Here is a 20,124-nt window from a genome sequence, read left to right on the forward strand (position 1 = left end):
AAACACAGGCTACAGAGATTTTAATCTGACCTTTACTGCCAACAGTCTGTTTTCATAACGTTTTGTATGTGAGGGGGGAGAGAAAGATAAAAACAATTTGAATTTTTGCTTTACAACTTTAAATAAATATTAGCACATTTCGTGAAATTTTATTTTACAATTCATTTTTACGTTACGACTTGGTTTGTGAATAAGCTGGAAAAAAAATCCTGTGGTGGCTGCACAGTAATAAATGCAACATTAATGACTTGGGTAGTGAGAGAGAGAGAGAGAAAAAGAGGTTTTGCTGGGAACAGGAAGCAGTGGGTTGGAGCCTGTCAGAGCGTGCGTCAGTTCGCAACAAGCTTTTTTTTTCCACTGGGTGGCGAGAGAAAGGAGAGCTAGCCCGGCGGGGAGGAGAAGAAGGTGGAGAGAGAGAGGGAGGGAGCTGGGGGGGGGGGAAGAAACGACTGAGTCACTTCACTGGGAGCCAGTCAGTGGCAAAGCTCAAGCTGCAGCTCCGTCCCCCTCCAGTCCGCTTGGAGCTACCGGAGCAGCAGTAGCTCCGCGCTGCCTGCTCCGTCACTCGCTCCTTAGCAGCGGCAGCGACTCCGCTAATCAGCCCCAACCCCCTCCACAAGCCCCACTACCACTCCTCCCCAGCCTCCCCCCCCCACTCACCCAACGACAGCGACCAGCCGCCGCTCCTCCACACCTCCAGTGTCTCCCGTATTCGGGAATCCTAAACCAACTCCCTACAGCTCACTCACTCACTCCTCCAGTTACCTTAATCTTCACAACATGAGAATATAAGAGAATCAACTTTTTTATTTCAATTCAAAAAGAGGAATTCGACTCAATTCTTACAAGTCCCTGCCCTCTATTCTCCTTCAAATTAATGGTGATTGTCAAACCTTGAGAATTCTCAAGAGGTAAGTTTCCTTTTCTCTTTCTCTCATGTTATAAGATTTCATAGAATTTCTGGTATGTAATCTGCCTGGCGGAGTTAGATAGTGTACTTGGATGGTATGTGTTGTAGCGCTACTTGTCAGATAGGGGTGTTACAGTGTTGCTTTAATGTGAGGTAGCTGGGGAATTAATGTATATTTATATCTTTTAACTGTCTGTTTATCTGCATAAAATATATATTTATTTGTGTCTGGTTAAGGCTGAATGTAATTTTGTTCTTGTTCCAAAAAGTGCTTATTCAGTAGGTTCAGACTGTTCCTGCGAGTTGCTAGACAGAAAAAATATGTTGCCGTAGTAACCTGGAGTACTAGGATGTCTGAGTTTATGCTCAGTTGAAGTACTGCAGAGTGTAACACAATCAAATGCACATATGTATGCTCATACTCGCTATGAGCAGATTTCATTTCATACAGACACTGAGCATATTTTAGTTTTCCTCTGTCACTTTAACTTTGTGTCTGATGCGGAATACATCTCCATTTCAAAATGTGTGCTTCTTAAACATAAAATTTTAACTTGTTATACAATTCTGAAGGAGCAAACGGAAAGGAGTTAGATCATACTGGGAGTGTTGGTGGAAACATTGTAAATCTCGAATGTTGTGTTCTTGTAAATTCTGATCTACCCTAATGAGCTGCCTTGTCACTTTAAGATAATTTCCAGCAAATACTCCTATACTGTGATCATTTTTAAGTAATATTCACAGACATGTTTCTGATTGTGTAAGTTTTGTTTTATCTGCCTGTGGAATGTGGAGGTATTTGAAAGGTTGACTTCAAAGGAGGTTAATTAAGCTGCCTCAGTCAACAATGATGAGAGATAATGATCAGTCTTGAAGAGGCTAAGTTTCATGCTGTGTCTGCTCTTATAACTGAATCAGTTCCACTGTGCAAATTAACAAATCACTGTGAATTTTTCTCTCATGTATTCTATGTAGCAGGTTAGTTGTCTGTTCCTTCCCTCAGGAATGCTGTGCACATTTTTTTTAACATGGTTTTTTTTCCCAAATCCTTAATCCACATTCTTAGTCAATTCCAAAGGTTGAGGGCCACTTAGTTGTGCATAACTTTTCAGCAAAAATCTGTTTCAGTAGTTTTTTTTAATATAAAAAGTGAAATTATGTAAAAATAAACATTTAGTCAGTTATATTTTTCCAAGTTTACCTTTTTGATAATTTCATTTACAAAATAATTTGCTTTTATACGGTGCTCCTAACTTCAGCAATGAGCAAAAGAAATTCTTAGACTTTTTTTGCTGAGGTGAAGACCATTCAGATACCAAAGTTAGAAAATAGATGGAAAGGAGGAGTGTGAGCAAGAGGGTTTGTTGAAAAGTGGAATCAACAGAATAAGAGCTGAATGTGGCCTAGTTAGTGTATTTATTTAATACACAAAGTTTGAGAATATATTGTCCTTTTTTTCTAAGCTGATCCTTTCATTGTGAAATAACCTCCATAGTCTTAAATGTGCCAGGGCCTTGCCAATAAGTTAGTAAACCTTTTGGCTAGTTTAAGTGACATTGTTGAAAGTTCATGTTTCTTGTGGTTTGAGATTCTGGGAACTAAAAATTTAAAGGCTCCCAAGAATTTGAGTTCTTCAGAATCTTCTTTCTGGGTATGTCTTTACATCAGAATAAATATTTTAGCTGAGTTTGGAAACTGAAATGTTTTTCGGCTTTGCAATCGATGGAAGATTTTTTCCATTTTTTTTTAAACTAGTGTCACCTGTACATACAAAGATTTGTTGAAGGTCTAATAGAGATTTCCTTGACAACCATTTTGAGACCTATAAAAATTGAGGACTGAGTAGAACTGGAATTATGCTACAATCTGTCTTCCCATCATTACCCACTTACAGTATTTCACCCCCCCTCCCCAATGCATCTGCCTCTTCTCTTTCCTTTTAAGACCCTCAAATTTCATCGCTTCATCTAAATTTCTGATCGTCCATCCTAAATAGTCTCCTCCTTTTGGTTCAGCATCTTTTCTGTGTTCCTTTTCTGTGAAACACCCAGGGCTTTTCTCATTTTCAAATTATCAAACCCTTCATTCTTTTGCTGTTTTGCCACTCCAGTGGCATCTCACCAATTTAAGAAATTGACTTCAGAACTTACTACTTCAGAAGTAGCCTTTCTAAATATAGCCCAATAAGTGAGTTGGGAAAGTATTTGCCTTTTAAATTTAGGGCATTGGGGAGCTTAGTATAGCTTGTGAGATGTGTTTGTGGCACCTTGTGAGGAACAGCTGTAATTACAGTTTGGCCTGACTAAATAATTAATCAGCAGTAGAGCATGATAGTTATTAATCCCAGGAGTACCGTTCAATCTGTTTCAGTCGAAACACTGTGCATTCTTCAACCACCTTCAACCCCTGTTCTGTTCTGTTTTCATCCAATCCCTTCCCTACTTCTTGAATTCCCCTCCTGTGTTCTTTCCATTTGGCTTTAAAAAATTTTTTTTTTTACAAATTGCTTTGTTAAATTCTAAATTTGGTGGCAATTTTTTCCTCCTGTTTGGTGCACACAGCTGGAGGGAGGAGGAGGTTAGAAAGGAACTGAAGTCTCGTGCTGGTTGGTTCCGAGCCAGCTGCCTTAACAAGAGAATCATTTTGTTGTGCAGTAGAAATGAAAGTGTGCAGTTCTTTTGGCAGAGATGGAGGGGAAGAAATTGCTGACCGTAACAATAGGAGGTGCAACATAAAGTTTCCTTTAATTGGCTTTCACATTCTCTTCTCTTGCTAAGTGTGTCACTTTTCTGAGAGGAACATTGGCCTTCTTGATAAGCCATTAGCTATTTACTGTAGGATCTTCTCACATTTTCAGAAGGTTGTTGTAGGACATTGTAGCTTAATATATAACTTGTTTCCACTATATATATATATACTGTAATTCTTGAATAATGGTCCATCTTGTGTTTATGTTAATCCATGACTTTTAGTCCAAATGACTGAATTATTTATACTTAACGCCTGCTTGCCACTGAAGTCTGAATCTTCCTGGTACAGACCTTTTTGATAGGTTACCCTCGAAGGCTGCTGGTCAGCCCCTTATACCTGTGCATGTGCTCTTAGTTCCTTTTGTGCTACCTATGAGGCAAGAACACACTTTGTCCTGACAATTCTGATGGTGAGGGGATAAGAGAAGATGGATTTCAAAAACAAAAACAGAAATTGCCTGAAAATTGCTCAGCGGGTCCAGAGATATCTCTAGAGAGAAATCGGAGTTAATGTTTTGGGTGTAGTGACCCGAAGCGTTAACTTCTGATTTCTCTCCACCGATGCTGCCAGCCCTGCTGAGCCTTTCCGGCAATTTCTGCTTTTGTTTCTGATTTTTGGCAACTGCAGTTCTTCTGGTTTTTTAAGGTGGATTTCAACAGTAGATACAGAACTAGCTCGAAGGTGGGAGCCAGAGGGTGGTGGTGGAGGGTTGTTTTCAGACTGGCCAATAGAGCGCCACAAGGATCGGTGCTGGGGTCCACGTCTTTTCATCATTTTATATAAAATGATTTGAATATGAACATAGGAGGTATAGTTAGTAAGTTTGCAGATGACACCAAAATTGGAGGTGTAGTGGACAGCGAAGAGGGTCACCTCAGATTACAACGGGATCTTGACCAGATGGGCCAATGGGCTGAGGAGTGGCAGATGGAGTTTAATTCAGATAAATGCAAGGTGCTGTGTTTTGGGAAAGCAAATCTGACAATGGTAAGGTCCTGGGGAGTGTTGCTCAACAAAGAGACCTTGGAGTGCAGGTTCATAGCTGTTTGAAAGTAGAGTCACAGGTAGATAGGACAGTGAAGGTGGTGAATGGTATGTTTTCCTTTCCTGGGCAGAACATTGAGTATAGGAGTTGGGAGGTCATGTTGGGACTGTACAGGATATTGGTTAGGCCACTTTTGGAGTATTGCATGCAATTCTGGTCTCCTTCCTATTGGAAGGATGGTGTGAAACTTGAAAGGGTTCTGGAAAAGATTTCAAAGGATATTGCCAGGTTTGGAGGATTTAAGCTATGGGGAGAGGTTGAATAGGCTGGGGCTGTTTTCCCTGAAGCGTCAAAGACTGAGGGGTGACCTTATAGAGGTTTATAAAATCATGAGGGCCATGGATAGGATAAATAGACAAAGTCTTTTCCCTGGGGTGGGGGAGTCCAGAACTAGAGGGCATAGGTTTAGGGTAAGAGTGGAATGACATAAGAGACCTAAGGAGCAACATTTTCACAGAGAGTGGTGTATGTATGGAATGAGCTGTCAAAGGAAATGGTGGAGGCTGGTACAATTGCAACATTTAAAAGGCATCTGGATGGGTATATGAATAGGAAGGATTTGGAGGGATATGGGCCAAGTGATGGCAAATGGGACTAGATTAGGTTCGGATATCTGATCGGCATGGATGAGTTAGACCGAAGGATCTGTTTTCATGCTGTATATCTCTTGACTCTTTAAAATTGTAATTATGTAAAAGTCATTCCACATTCTCCCCTCTTCTCTCTCCAACTCCCCCCCCCCCCCCCCCCCTCCCCCCCCCCACCTCTTGCTTTTTGATTAGCAACTTAATCTTGCATATAATTGCGTAAAACACAAGTTTCTAAGGTTAACTAGTTGTTTATAACTTATTGCAGTGAGGAAATTGGAATATATAGAGCATTGTGCAGTTACTATCTTACAGGACTACTAACTCAGGCAGTGATTTGAAATGCCATAATTCAATATTATTTTTTTTAAAATCTGGTATCAGTAAAATTATCACAAACAAACTGTTTTCATTAATGTTTAATTGGGGAAAGGAGCTTGGGAGTCCCTGCCTGGCCTGTGATTCCCATCCCACAATAATGTGGCCTATCTAACAAGTCTTGGAATGAGCAGCAAATGACCACCTTGACTACATCCCCAGAATGAGTAAAGATGATTTGCCAGTGGAATTGGCTCATTGCGTGAGAGGTACATCAGTAGTGTTCTGATACTCAATAAAACATTGTGTAAAGCATATATCTGGTCATGGGAGTGTTTGCTTTTCATCAATTGGACTGCAACACTTAAATTGCATTAGGGTGGCACTTCTGAATGCTAACATGCCAAGATTTCGTTAGCTCAGGAGCTTCACTAAGAACAGAAAAAATCAAATCCAAAATAAAAATGTGATTTCTGTACTCAGTTACTTTGCTATATTTTCACATTTGTTGATGAACTATACCCAATTCCAGCAGCAACACTTGAGATTGTCTCCGTGTCACGTTAACTCAAAGTCAAAGAAACTAGTGTGATACAAGACAGCAAAGGGTTGCTCTCATAGTCTGCTTGCTCTGGCTTATGGCTTTGCAATTTGATGGAAAACGTCCAAAGTCCACAAGAGAGTACGCCTTCCAAGATGTGTTCCTGGTTGGCAAACGGGAGCAAGAATCCTAACTTTGTTCCTCTTCTCACAATTGCAGGTGTGCTAAGCAATGTCCTATTGTACTTTGCCTATTCCATTTTATTGACCCAATTTGAGACCAACCGACTCGATGCAGGCCACCAATTTGAATTTCAAGTCTTTTGTACTTTGTATCACTGAGCAATGTGTAGAGCCATTCGGAGAATTCTGATATTTTAATTGAGATGAGGCACTTATACTGTGCATCATTTGCAGTTTTATTAAAGCCACAGTAAATTTCCCAACCACTTCAGGTTTATGGTTCTGTAAATGGGTTTATCGTAATAGAACGTATTGCCCTTGGCATGCTGTGTTTGCAGGCTGCTGTCCTTTTTCCATTGTTGTTCTTAATAAGAAATGCATGCTAGGTGCTTTAAAGGCAGGTGATTTATGAAGCTATTTGAAGGTGGCAAACTATTAAATTAATCATTGGACATAGAAAAAAACTATATGTGGTTTTTGTTTTTTTTACCATATTGTCATTTATTTTTAAATGTTTTAATGCAGGTGCATAATGTATAAACTAGCTTTTCTTTGACTGGAGAATTTCCATTCTCAGGTGGCTAGGAATGAACTTAAGTGTGCAAGTAGAAACCGGTTTATCTACTTGTACAGCCACACCTCCACAAAGCGTTTTTGCTGCTGACAGAAATTTTTGGTTTTGGAAGAGCAGAGTTATCGGGAGCTCTGGGCATCCTGTTCACCTACCTCTGTTTTTCACACTTGATCAGCACTGATTTCAAACCTGTCACTTAGGAATACTAAAACTAGTTTTCTTTGCAGTTCTTTGATTTAGCAGTGTTGCTGTAGCCCTGTTGCATGTATTTAACTTTGCACAATTAGTATACCATGAGGAGCTCAGGTGTAGAAGTAAGCTCCAATTTTGACATGACAGCAAGAGTCAGACATGTTTGACTGGGGAGCACACATGACTATAAAGAAATTTCTATCCCTTGCGGACATCTGATTGATATGAAATAAGGACTGTCCCGGATAGTATTTTTTTTACACATTTTCGGATATGGCAAAAGATTAGTTATATGTCTGCTCCTTTGTCACTTTTTGTTGGCGGGCTGTGTATGCTCTTGTGAAGTCACTCTGGGCCTTTTTCTTAATGACATTAAAGGCACTTGTTAATTCACGTTGCTTATCTTGTTACTTCCTCTTCCTTCCTCCACCATCACCTTGCCTGGGAAATGCGCAAAGTGGCAGAAGCCAGAATTATGGTGTGCTGATGACACTTCTATCCAGCAACTTGTTTGAAAGGTCAATTAAAAGGGCAAGAAAGGAAAAAATATTGATTTGTGGATTTAGATATCTGCACCATGATCCCACAAGGCTTTCCACCTGCAAGAGGGAGGAGGCAGAGAATCTAGAGGTGAAAAAGAAGCAGGTAGGAAAGGAGAAGGAAAGATTGTTGCGAGGGTAAGTCAGAAGGCTTTGCTTCATAGTTTGCCATTTCTTTGGAGTGTGGGTATCCAGGAATGTAGCTTTTTACATTAACTCTGAGCCTGATTTAACACAAATGTAAACTCCCAATTTTTACTCTGGGGCTTATTTTAAGTACTATGCTGAAACAGGAGGAATTTTATTAAAGGCATTCCTCTGACTACAAGTCAGGAAATTAATGCAAATCAATGTCAAGGCCAAGCAGAAGGCAGCTTCCTGGAGAAAAAAGGTGCCTCCTTCTTATTTTACGGAACCACATCGTTTCACCCAATAAAGAGTGAGTAACTGTACTGTGACGATAACGAAAGATGGTTTTCTACTTTGCTAGCTTTTGTTTGTGTTTTTTGGATGATTTGAGAGTCGTGGCAGAGAAATATTTTAAACCAATGCTGTTATTAAAGTGCATTGACAACAGTGGTTAGCTCAGTTGACTACACAGCTGGTTCATCATGCAGAGTGACACCAACTGCACAGGTTCAATTCCCACACTGGCTGAGGTTACCATGAACATCATACCTTCTCAAACTTGTCCCTCGCCTGAGGCATGGTGACTATCTGGTTAAACTCACCACCAGTTGTCTGTCGGTCTCTCTCTCTCTCTCTGTCGTGAGGGACCAGTCCTCTGGGACTATACAACATGTGATTGAATCAAAGTGGTTGGGAGAGTTTTTGCTCTTCCCATACCTATTGTGATTTGTACAACTGAGGCAGCCTCTTCGCTCAGTTACTCTTCTTCCCAAAGAGTGGACTTCAAGTCTTGTTGAAGCCAAGTCTTCCACTGCTAGCTATGTTGGAGAACAGAGAACCATGCACAAACCAGGGACTCTTTTGATCTGTGTGGCTCAATTGTGTGGTTCCTTTAACTACTAGAGGTGGTGAGGCTCAAAGCCAGTTTGACTCCTCACTTAAGAGTGGACTTAGAATCTCATTGCTGAGTCAGTGCAGTCTTCCCTTTTTTGCTAAACTAACCAGTAGCTTGGCTTACAAAGAAATTGCTGGAAAAGCTCAGCAGGTCTGGGGGAGCATTTGTGGAGTGCAATTCTGGGGAAAGATCTCTGGATCCAAAACATTAACTTTGATTTCACTCCACAGATGCTGTCAGACCTGCTGAACATTTTCCAGCAATTTGTTTTTGTTTCTGATTACAGCATCCGCAGTTCTTTCAGTTTTCATTAGTTTGGATCAGTTGGTTAAGGCTGTCAAAGTCTTCATTTAAACTGATCCTCCAATACAGGACTGAGGGGGCAGAGGTGTCATCTTTTGACAAACACTGAAAGCAGGGATTCTGGCTTGTTCCTGGCAAGGGTTTTTTTTGCCAGAATTCCTATCCAGTATGATAGTTTAGCTAGCTTTTCATTACACTTGTTGTATTTGGGATTTCTTTGTGCACAGTGTAGCCACCATATTTGTTTACATAAGTAGCTGTGCTTCAGAAAATTAATTGGCTGTGAAGCGCTGTGGGATGTCTTGAGGGTGTGATGTGGTTCTATATACTTATCTTTGTTAAAACGATCAAGAAATTGATCCCAGCTGACCATGCCCTTTAAGCGGCGCTGCCTTCACTCTTCAATCTTTCCTTGCATGCTCCTACCCCTTCATATAAAGGAGCTATCAAATGCATCTGGGTGAAATACTTGTAACGCACTGTTCCAGGCTGAGTGGGAGTCATAGAGCCAGTAGAAAATTCCTGTGGGTTCTATCTGTTCCACTGTTTATTTTTACTAAAACAGACAGTTTAAATGGAATGAATGAGGGAGAGCTGGAGCCAAGGAACAGAATGTTCTTTGGCAGTGGAGACAGGGTACAAAGCTATTTTTTTTTCATCCTGTGTGAATGTGAAAACTAGGTTGCAAATGTAATAATTTCTCTTGCTGTGCCACCAGAGGGCAGTGTCAATGGAATATTTATTCTGCTGCCTGTGACGACAATTCTGCAGAACCTGAGCTGAATAGATTTTCAAAACTGGAAACTCTTTAGTTTGCAGAAAAAAAGACATTTTATCTGGTATAAGTGTCTGAGTAAGACTTTTTTTTTCACCATTCTGGCAGTAAGTTATCTTTTTTCCACAGTGAGTTACCTATTTTCCACAAGCTATAGGTTCGAACCAAGAGGCTCCATCTGTTTTGAATTAAAGCCAGGAAGGAAAGAACTGACTGCCAACATTACCAGAGGGAATTGCCCTGTCCCAGCTGTAACTTAGTGTCAGATAAAACATAAGTTTGTTAGCATTTCTTCTGCAGGGAAGAGCAATGTTGGTATTTCTTCATCATTTTTTGTGGATGCTGTCCTATCTCCTTGCTGTTTGATGTAAGCTGTTTACGAAATGAAAGAAATGAGCTAAAGTACTTAATAATACTGGGGATGCGAGTCAGCAATTAGCATGGCATACTGTGAGCCCACAACAAAATATCTACAAATGCAATTGAAAAAGTGCAGAAAATGTAACCACACACACACACACACACACACACACACACACACACACACACACACATATATATCTATATCCAGCATTGTCTGACTTGAAATCTGAAATGGGAGAAGTAATTGTCATCACGTAACATCTATTCACCAAGAGCCTCATTAGAGACTCCATCTGGGTTCCACCTAAGGCACTCATTTCATAACCTTCAGTTTAGCCCTCATCGCAAACGGATAATATAGGAGTGGCTGAGTTGCCCTCAAAATAAAGTGTGGCATCACAGGTGCCCAAGCAAAAGTTGAAGTCAGTAAGAATCAAACAGAAACACTCACGGCTGGAATCATACAGAAGCACCTACTGATTATATGGGACATAAGCTGTGGCCAAAAGTCAGTCACCACCACTCCTTTACGTCACTGCATAAGATATTTAGAACTGTAAAATTAGCCCAACTATTTTCAGCTGCTCAGTGACTTTCGTGTAAAGTTAGGTTGCAATTAAGAGTGAGACTTCTTGCTGTTGATCTTGATGTTCAGCTACTGTTTGCAACTTCTCTGACAATGTTACTTTACAGCCTCATATTGGCACCATCTGGACCAGAGCTGACTAACACTGGTAGCCTTTGTGCCATTTTAGCCATGTCGTAACCATGTCTAGAAAATAAAGTTTGAACAATATCATGTGACCTATTGTCTACCAACAGCTCCTCTACCAACATCCTGAGGGGCATTGTTGACCAGAAACCTAACTGGACCAGTCATATTAGCACCATGGTTGTAAAAAGAGGGAAGATACTGATTTTGATTTTTTTTAACAATGAGTGAATCGACCAATGGCACTTTGAAGCTTCATCTCTGTCTATGTAATGTCAGGAATTTCTTATTTTTCCGATCAATCTGTTCAGATATGTTGTTATTCCTCTGGACCGGTTGGGATTTGAACCTGGACCTTCTGAGTCACAGGTATGGACATTACCACTGTGCCAGAAGGCCCCTACCTGATGTCAGGAAAGCATTTAAATACTCACCACTTACAGTAGGATAGTCCAAAGGCAACAATATTTGAAGGTGAACAAGACTGAGGTGAGAGCAGATCTTTAATATTGCTGCCTCTGCTATTAGCTGTTCTGTTTCTAGTACTAAAATCTGTTTATCCTTCAAATAATGTTTCATTTTCTGTAAAGTCTGTTGGGGCATCTTGAGACTATTGCTAGCTTTTGTTTTTGTTCTCCATATCAACCCAGTTCATCTAATGTTTCCTGATAATTTGCATTAATATAAACACAAAGTAATAGTTTAAAGTCAGCTCAAAGTCTTGGCACCTACCAGTTCTTGACCTGTTTTATTTTTAAAAAGATAGATCAGTAGTGCTGGTTTGATTGTAGATTGTTACTAGATGTCTTTAATCCTTGAGGTTCACTACTCTATATTCAAATGCTTTTGCATTGGTGTAAGAAATTAATATGCTCTTAATTTTACAGTTCTAGCTGTATATTGTAATTTTGAAATAATTATAAATAAAGGAGTCTTTACCATCCATAAATCCCCTCTTTAAAATGTTTATTTCTGTGCCTGTTTCCTTTCACGTTTGGCCTTTTTCTCAGGACACTGTGTGGCTGAACAATATAACAATGCAAGTGAATGCAGAGCAAATTTAATAGATGTTTACTGATTGGTTTGTAAACTAATTCTTTCTGACTTATCTATTAAGTTTACTGAACCTTAAACTCTACCAGTTAATGCGGTGTCTGGGATTCAACAGTACCTTTTATTTTCAGTCTTCACATGAACAGTAGATGTGGGTGAAGTTTGAGCGGAAATCATCCTTCAGTAACTGAAGCTTGAGTTATGTCTGTCGACTTGAGTTTATTTTGAGCTCCATAATAAATTGTGTGTCACTTGTGGTGGCAGTTGAAAGTGATATGAGAATAATTAAAAGAACAGCAAGAAGCAAGCTCACTCAGATGTGTGTCTGTGGTGTGTTTAGCACCTGAAGATTGATTTTTGGTTACTTTTTGGATGGGAAAGGCAGAGAGAGGGTGGTAAAATTGAAACATTTGAAACTCTGGTCTCTCTCGCATTTGTTTAGTAGCAGTTGGGTCCTTGGCAGGGGTAAGAAAACAAAATTTTCAGCACTCTGAACTTTGAACTGGGAGAAGATGCTAATCTGTTATGGCATCAATCCTTCAATATTTTCTTTTTAAAATTTTGATTAGTCTACCAAATACGGAGGGATTAATTCATTTAGTCTGATCTTTGCTTTAGGTCGTAATGTGGTAGGTTGCACTGAGACAGTTACAGTGAAGGGGATCTCACTGTTCAGTCAAGTTCTGGCTTTACAATTCTGGAATCTGGCCAGTTTGAGTACAGTTAAATCCAAAGCACTATGGAAAACCACTAAAGTTGCCCTGTTCAGAGAATTCTAATCGCATGCTCAAATCTGTGATGACAGACTGGTGACGGTGTTGTATTTTCCCTGTTGCGCAAGCCCTTGTGTTGCCATGCAACAGCAATGTCTGTTAGTAGACTGCAACACAGCATTTACTGGAACTCTCCTGGATATTTGTCTAGGATTGGTCAGCAGGAAGTCTGTAAATGCCGAGAACGATGACACCAAATTGTGTTCAATCATTCCAGCCACCAAAGACAAATAACAAAAGAACTGTCATTTATATAGTGCCTTTCTCAACCTCAGGACACCCCATAGCACTTTACAATGAATCAACTTTACAGTTTTGAAGTGTAGCCACTATGGTTGTGTAGGTTAGTACATGCGTAGCAAAATCCCAAAACAGCAATGTAGTAATGGTTTGGTATTATTTAGCAATGTTGGTTAGGAATAGATTTTGCCCAGCACCTTTTCTCCTCTTGGAATAATGCTATGGGTTCTTTCATGTCTGAGTTGACAGATGGGGGCCTCTGTTTTAATGTTTTGTCTCAAAGGCACAGTGCAGCAGACCCTCAGTGCTCCAGTGTAGTGTTTTTCCTGGATGCTGATCAAATCTCTGAAGTGGAACTTTAACCTGCAACTGTCCTCTTCCAAAATAATATAATAACCAAGCCAAGGCTAGTCCTTTTACTATATTCCAGTAAATTCAATGATTGGGAACAATATTTCACATGTCCAGCTAAACTTTATAAAATAGGTCTTGCCCTTCCCAACATTGGAGTGAACACATGAATACTTCTCTCTGGGATAAATGATCAATAATTGCTGATGTCATTAATTGTAAGCTTCTAAGGTAATGAGTATTAAAGCATAACATAATAGGATTGCCAATTAGCCTTCATGCAGTCTTATTTTGAAATAGTGCAATAAGTATGCAATGGGATAATCCCAGTCTCCAAAGTAATTTGCACACTCTTGAGTAGAACAACACTGAAACAACAGCTGTGGAAATGCTCCTATATGCCCATGTAACTCCAGAGTAGTATTCCACAGGATTTATTATTCCTCAGTCTTTACCCGGGATAACCTCAGGATGCATAAACCTTTGAAATTTAATGCAGCCCTAAGAAATCCTCTTAAAATTTGTATTACTGGTTGCCCTGAAAAAGTGGAAAATTCACTTAGCTGAGACCCATCTATACTGTTTTGTTTAGGGAGGTACATATTTTGTTACTCATTGGTAGAGATTAATTTGAGCTTAGTGCGTGCAATCCATATGATACATCGGTGGATCATTGTCTCTTGATATTATCACTCATTGAGCCACTTTATGCAGTGCATTAAAAATCCAAAATTGGCTTTCAAGAGAACATCATGTGTGTCCTGCTAAATGTCACAACGTTTTATCAAACTCCTCTTTAAACACCCCCACAGTCCTTGCATTTGTGGTCTTTTTTTCTTCTTTCTTATCACACAGCAGGTTTATATTCAATTTTATTTAAGGAGAAGTTTGCTCACATACACATGGTATGAATCATTGTGAAATCTTGGAAGTAATAGATCAGATGAGTCTTCCGTAGAGAGTCACGTCCACCCACGAGTAGGCTTCAAAGGTTGCAGAATCATTCTAGTAAAGGGGAGTGCAAGTCATCTGGTTACATTGAGTGTACTGTACTGAGTCATGTGTGGGAAGTTTTTTGGGTCTCCACTGACACCAGTGAGTAAGCTGTGTTTACGAGTATTTGTTGTATTGTCTCAAATTACTCAGTACATATCCAGAGTCCTGCAAAGCCTGTATTTTAGTCCTGTGATTTAAAAAAATCTCTGCACTCTTAACCTTCATCACTAAAAGAGTCAAAGCCTGGCACTTCCAGCCTTACAGTCCTGCCAGTGTCATCTTCATCTGCATAGCAGTTCAAGAAGGAGCTCAACACCACTTTCTCCAGCAATTAGAGATAGTTAATAAATGCCAGTATTGCTAGCAATGCCATATCTCAAGAACAAATATTTTAAAAGTTTTGCAGCCATATGACACATGCTAACTGAGATACAAATATTGGCCTAAAACCCATGCTCATCTTTTGCTGTATAGCCTATAGAGGACAGGCATTTCATCCAAAACTAAAAGCGTCTTGAACAACGCGACGCGCTCCTCATTACTACACTGAAATGTTGGCCTAGATTATTTGCACAATTCCCCAGAGTGAGATCTGAGCGCATAACCTCCTGGTTCAAAAACACACCATTGTATTGAGCTGTTTGCACTGAAGAATTTGAGCAATTTCACCAGATCCCAGCAATTCAACTTTCTTGCTGATCAGAACTGAATTCACTTGCAAGCTACCAAAGGAAGTAAAGATGACCAAAACCTTTCTAATCAAACCGGTTGACGAGTATCTCTTTCAGATATAACAATGTCAGAACTGTACCCAGTTGGACTTGTGTATCACTAATCCATGTTATGTGATTAACTGTAAATACTTTGTGGTATCTAGGGATGGAAATTAAAAGCAGTCTTGCTCAATTATCTATGTTCCCAGGTCAAATTAAAAAAAAAACTGGTTCAGGTCGACCTTCCATAATTCTGAAACAAGTGAAACATCTAAATCTTGTGTTTTATTTAATATCATCAGTTCATCAGGGTCACTAATCCTTTCAGTACTGTATATAATAGTTCCTTCACTGTTCTAGTTCCCATTTTAGAATGTACTAACTCTCACCCCAGTAGCATTTACTATTTATAAATCTACACAAGTTGGTTGACTGGCTGTTCAAATGCAGGGGACAGAGACACCATGAACTGACCTCACCGAGCACCCATGAATTGACTGGAGTACGAACCCTAGTAGATTTTTCTATTCACTCCAGGCTAGAACTGACGAGACCAATTGTTCATCACCGAATTGTTGCTACCTTCCCATGGTGGGATCACATGACCAAATACAGAAAGCATTTTACCCTAGAATCTTCTGAGCCAATTGAATTAGTCTTGCATTGCGTCAGACTTTTTCCCCACCAGGCAGATAATAGGGAAGTATAAATTGTGATACAGTGGGGTGACCACTTTGTTCTAATTCCCAAGCCATCAACCTGTTGGATTTTCCTTTAATTGGCTTATTTGCATTCCCAGTCATTAGAGACTCAATTGTAACAAATGTACATACTGATAACGAGTGAAATACAATTTCATTTGGCTGAGAGACGTGAACTCGGATCTAGTTTGTGACATGTACGATTTTAACACTTAGCATTTTAACACAAAACTGCAGCTATCAGTATTTTTAAGCCAGACTGACGCTCTTTACTTCAATATTAAGAGGGTTCTCCACCGTTAGGTATGCTATCTTTTGGATGTCTTTAAAGTGAGGCTCCTGTCTCTTAAGTGGATAGACACAAAATATCAATGCAATATTCAAAGAATTGTCTTGTCCAAATAATCCTTCAATAGGATCACAAACTACCAGATCATCTACATTAATCTCATTGCTTTCTGATAGGCTTTGTGTTCCCAAATTGGTGAGTGCATTCCCCTGATTTACAACAATGAGTTAAATTCAAAAGTGCTTTCTTGACATTAAAGCAATTTGGGCTATCCTGGGATCACGGAAGACACTGTGAAAATGCAAATATGTTCGATCTTTTATTCATATAAATTCTGATAACAGAAGTGAAAATTTACAGTTCTAATCCAAAGGTTGATCTTGACTGTCATTTTTATTTTTGAGTGGAGCAGCTAAATCCAATCTTCTCACTAAAACAAACCCATGTATTATTTTTACTTCATCACTGCACTGACCTGAGGTCTGCTATTGGGACATTAATTGAATCAGGACCTTCTAGCATTGTGTGGTGCAATAGCTCCATATTCTCCAAATGTTAAATTTTTATTCTGATCCATCAGAAAACATTAGTGAACTTATATAAATGATGATCACTTTTTTCTTTCCATTTGAGATTGGGGAATGTTTGACTAATTTTGCCATCTGACCAGAAAATTTCAGTTGAGAATTTTCTTTGTGAAAATGAATCCAAGTTTTTGCCAGAAAAAAAATGCATTCAAAAATGTTATCACAGGAATCTGGCACCCGTTTAACCTTCAAATTAAATGCACAGGCTGTGAAACTTGCTTTCAATTCACATTGGATAGATTATATCATTTGCATTATCCACTTGCCTTGTGTTTTTTTTTGCTCTCTCAAGGTATGAATACTGTGGGTAAAGTGACAAGTCATTCTTGTGTTGTAGTGATTTGATGTAAGTGCATGGCTAATTAAGATGATTAAGATAGTCACTTGTATCAGTACTAGCTTTTTATATCCAAGTACGTTATAAAGTTGAAGTTCTCAAAATGGTATAAAGTGGAATCTGAGTTGATATTCTTCAGATTGGTCCAAATCATTGAATATTAATGTAGTAATGTCCCATTTGTGCTACTATTCCCACGAGTGAAGAAACTCACTGAACAGAGAAGACATACTGCGGTCTTATCTCAGACGATTAGACCTAATTTCGTCTTCTCTCCCTCCTTTTTTCTCAATATATTTTTCACCCCCATGTATCAATGTGGTTTCATCTGACCATTTTCCGTCATTGTTTTTAAGATTCTGCATATACATCTCTGTATAAAAAGGCATTTGTTAAAGATCTGCTCTTCCTGATTGATAGAACTTCATATTTAATTCAGAAAGACTTCAGTGACTGGAATACCAGATAATTCTAGCTTGGTGAGGGTCATTCTTAAATTTTAAATCAAAATGTGGCTGAATCATTCAAAATGAAGAGCTGTAATGGGCACATCATGAGGTAGAGACATTTAATTTTTCTTGTGTTTTTTTTTAAAGCAGAACTGTGACCAAACTACATTTTGCCATGAGTGGAATTCTGAAAAGGAAGTTTGAAGAAGTGGAGGATGATCCCTGTTACTCTTCATCTTCGCCATCTTCCTCCTCTTCCTCCTCTTCCTCGTCCTCACCCGCTACATCATCTTGCTCATTATCCTCCAGCTGGGACTCAGATGATGACAGCTCCTGTGATGAAACATGGCCAACCAGAAGTAATACGGCTTTTCCCTCAACACCATTTACCCGTAAGTAACTAACTTAATTCACCTTCTCTTTACAATTAGGGAGCTCGATTATGATGGTGTCTGTACGACCTCTGAGTAACATTTTTTGGGCAGAATTTAATGACTCCACAGTGAGTATGGTGGAGGTACTTAATCATGTGAGAAGTCAGATTTGCAAGATCTGGATCCCTACTTCACCGGGTTCCTAGAAATGGTCAAAGTGCAATTGCTGGTAGTTGCTACCACTGCTGTCTTAAGACTTCTAAAATTCATTTCTACCTTCAGTTGAGCTGGGAAATACACAAATGTTGCTAGTTAATATTGTTCAACTTTCCTCCCATCCCCTTTGGCATTGATGTATGCAGCATTATAGATTAAAAATGAAAGCATGTAAGCAGATGATATAGCTTATTCTAAATATCTAAATAGTATAAACTACAATCTGGCTGTTCATCCCAAATGTTTGTGTTTATTATTTTCACAAGTGTTTTCACCTTTTCTCCTAACTACAATAATACACCCTTCTTTTCTTTATTATATCATGCCTATGTCGCATTCTCTTTAATGAATTTGAGTCACCTCAGCTATGTCTTGTGGTGATGAGCTTCATATTTTATCCAGTTCCTGTGTGAACAAAGTTCTCTTAAATTCTACATTCAAGTTACAGGTGACTCGTATTCACAACTCCTAGTTTTGGTCTCCCATGCAAATCTATTTTGCAGCAAAGTTTCACTTCCCAATGAGTCAACCAGCAAATACAATTTCGTTATTAATTCTCAATCACAGAACAGTTAGAGGGGAAAGAGCTCACACTCCATATGCAGGCCCAGAATCTTTAAGCAAAAACTGAGAACTGGGGGCTCTTATAAAAGTTTGCACTGAAATTGGAAACTTGATCCCTTTCTTAAAATTGTGGAAAAGTTCTAGGTCAAAACAGACAGCTGAGGCAACATCTTGGAATTCTCTCAACCTCTCTGTCTTTGCTTCTCCTTGTCAACCTTTCCTTTTTAAGACCCTTTTGAAGGCTGTCTCTTTGGTCAAGTCATTATCACATTTGGATTGGATTACATTTGATTTAGTTCTTGGTGTCGACAGAGCTGTTGCCTTGTTCTGTAAAGAGGGGCTTTATGTTAAGGTTGCAAGAACAGTCATATCTTAAAGGGGGTAAAAACAATGACTGCAGATGCTGGAAACCAGATTCTGGATTAGTGGTGCTGGAAGAGCACAGCAGTTCAGGCAGCATCCGAGGAGCAGTAAAATTGATGTTTCGGGCAAAAGCCATTCATCAGGAATCAGGATCATATCTTAAAGCCAGGTCTCAGAACAAAGAGAACATTTTGCAAAGTATTGAATATATTGTGCACTGCTCTCTGAAGAGGATGCACAGAGCATTTGCATTTTGCAAATTTGAAATCCTTCCCATGTTATCTGTTAAATTGTCACCTGTTCTGTAAATTGGGCAGACACAAGGAGACCTGCCAACCCAACTAAGGTGCGAAACTGACTAGCACCTCATTAGTGGATAGGCACATGATGTAGATTGACAATGAGTTAACAGAAGGCGAAAGTGAGGACTGCAGATGCTGGAAACCAGAGTCCAGACAAAAGTGGTGCTGGAAAAGCACAGCACCCGAGGAGCAGGAAAATTGACGTCCCGGGCAAAAGGCCCCCCCAACCAGGACAGAATTTAACAGACGAGGAGAATTTGCCCCTAGTGAGTCAATTTCAGTGGGATTAACAGTGACAGTGCTAAACCATATTTGATTTAGAATAGAATTGTTTGTTGCTTTTAAGAGTTGAAGTATTTAGACTTGTATGTAGTAGTAAAACCATTTAGTGAGGAGACAGCTGTATTGCATGTAGTACTTCTGGTAGCGGGAGGTTATCTACCTCTTCTGGTGCTGTACTCTGTACAAACTGTTTAGGATTGAAGGTACAGAATCAATAGTTCTTAAATCACCCAGGTACTATGTTGTTTTATTTCACAAAAGAAAACTTTGAACTAAAAAGCATTTGTAATTATAGGTCTTCATCCTAATAATCTGCTTAAAATAGGTCTGAAATTAGTCTTCAGTGGAGAGCATGGTAACTGAGGTCCCTGAAGCTAGTAAACTGCCTGGAAAGCTAATGACAGTTTGGCATTTTCTCAGTATTGAGTCCTGTGCTAAGGCTCCATGCTGAGAAGAGCTGCTTCCTTTCTTTACCCATTTGTTTTTTGAGAAGTAAAAGAATGAAACCGCAAGATTTTTTTCTATTTTTTTTGTACATGTTCTTGGTTTAAAATACACATTTTGGTTATTTTTAAATCCAGCTGCATTTGCCATCATTACTCTTTCAAGGTGTCATGCAATGGACAGTTTGTTTTCATACAACCCCACGCACGGGATCACAACAAACCTCAAACTGTTGAGATACAATCAGAGGGTCACACTCCCTGATCTCTCTCAA

The 20,124-nt window shown here is 39.3% G+C and overlaps 1 protein-coding gene across 2 annotated transcripts in view; it reads left to right on the forward strand.

Moving 5' to 3' along the window:
* The first annotated feature begins 446 nt into the window (after positions 1-446).
* The window catches only part of csrnp1b (cysteine-serine-rich nuclear protein 1b), a 31,977-nt gene continuing 12,299 nt past the window's right edge, over positions 447-20,124 (forward strand). Inside the window, exons 1-2 of one of the 2 annotated variants that reach the window (XM_072570032.1) lie at positions 447-911; positions 17,453-17,697. In XM_072570032.1, the coding sequence (XP_072426133.1) occupies positions 17,481-17,697 (217 nt within the window). In that variant the 5' untranslated portion in view covers positions 447-911; positions 17,453-17,480. The remainder of the gene's footprint in view (positions 912-17,452; positions 17,698-20,124) is intronic. The other variant, XM_072570034.1, reaches the window with a different exon arrangement.

The sequence above is a fragment of the Chiloscyllium punctatum genome, chromosome 5, assembly GCF_047496795.1.
Source record: "Chiloscyllium punctatum isolate Juve2018m chromosome 5, sChiPun1.3, whole genome shotgun sequence".
NCBI lineage: Eukaryota > Metazoa > Chordata > Chondrichthyes > Orectolobiformes > Hemiscylliidae > Chiloscyllium > Chiloscyllium punctatum.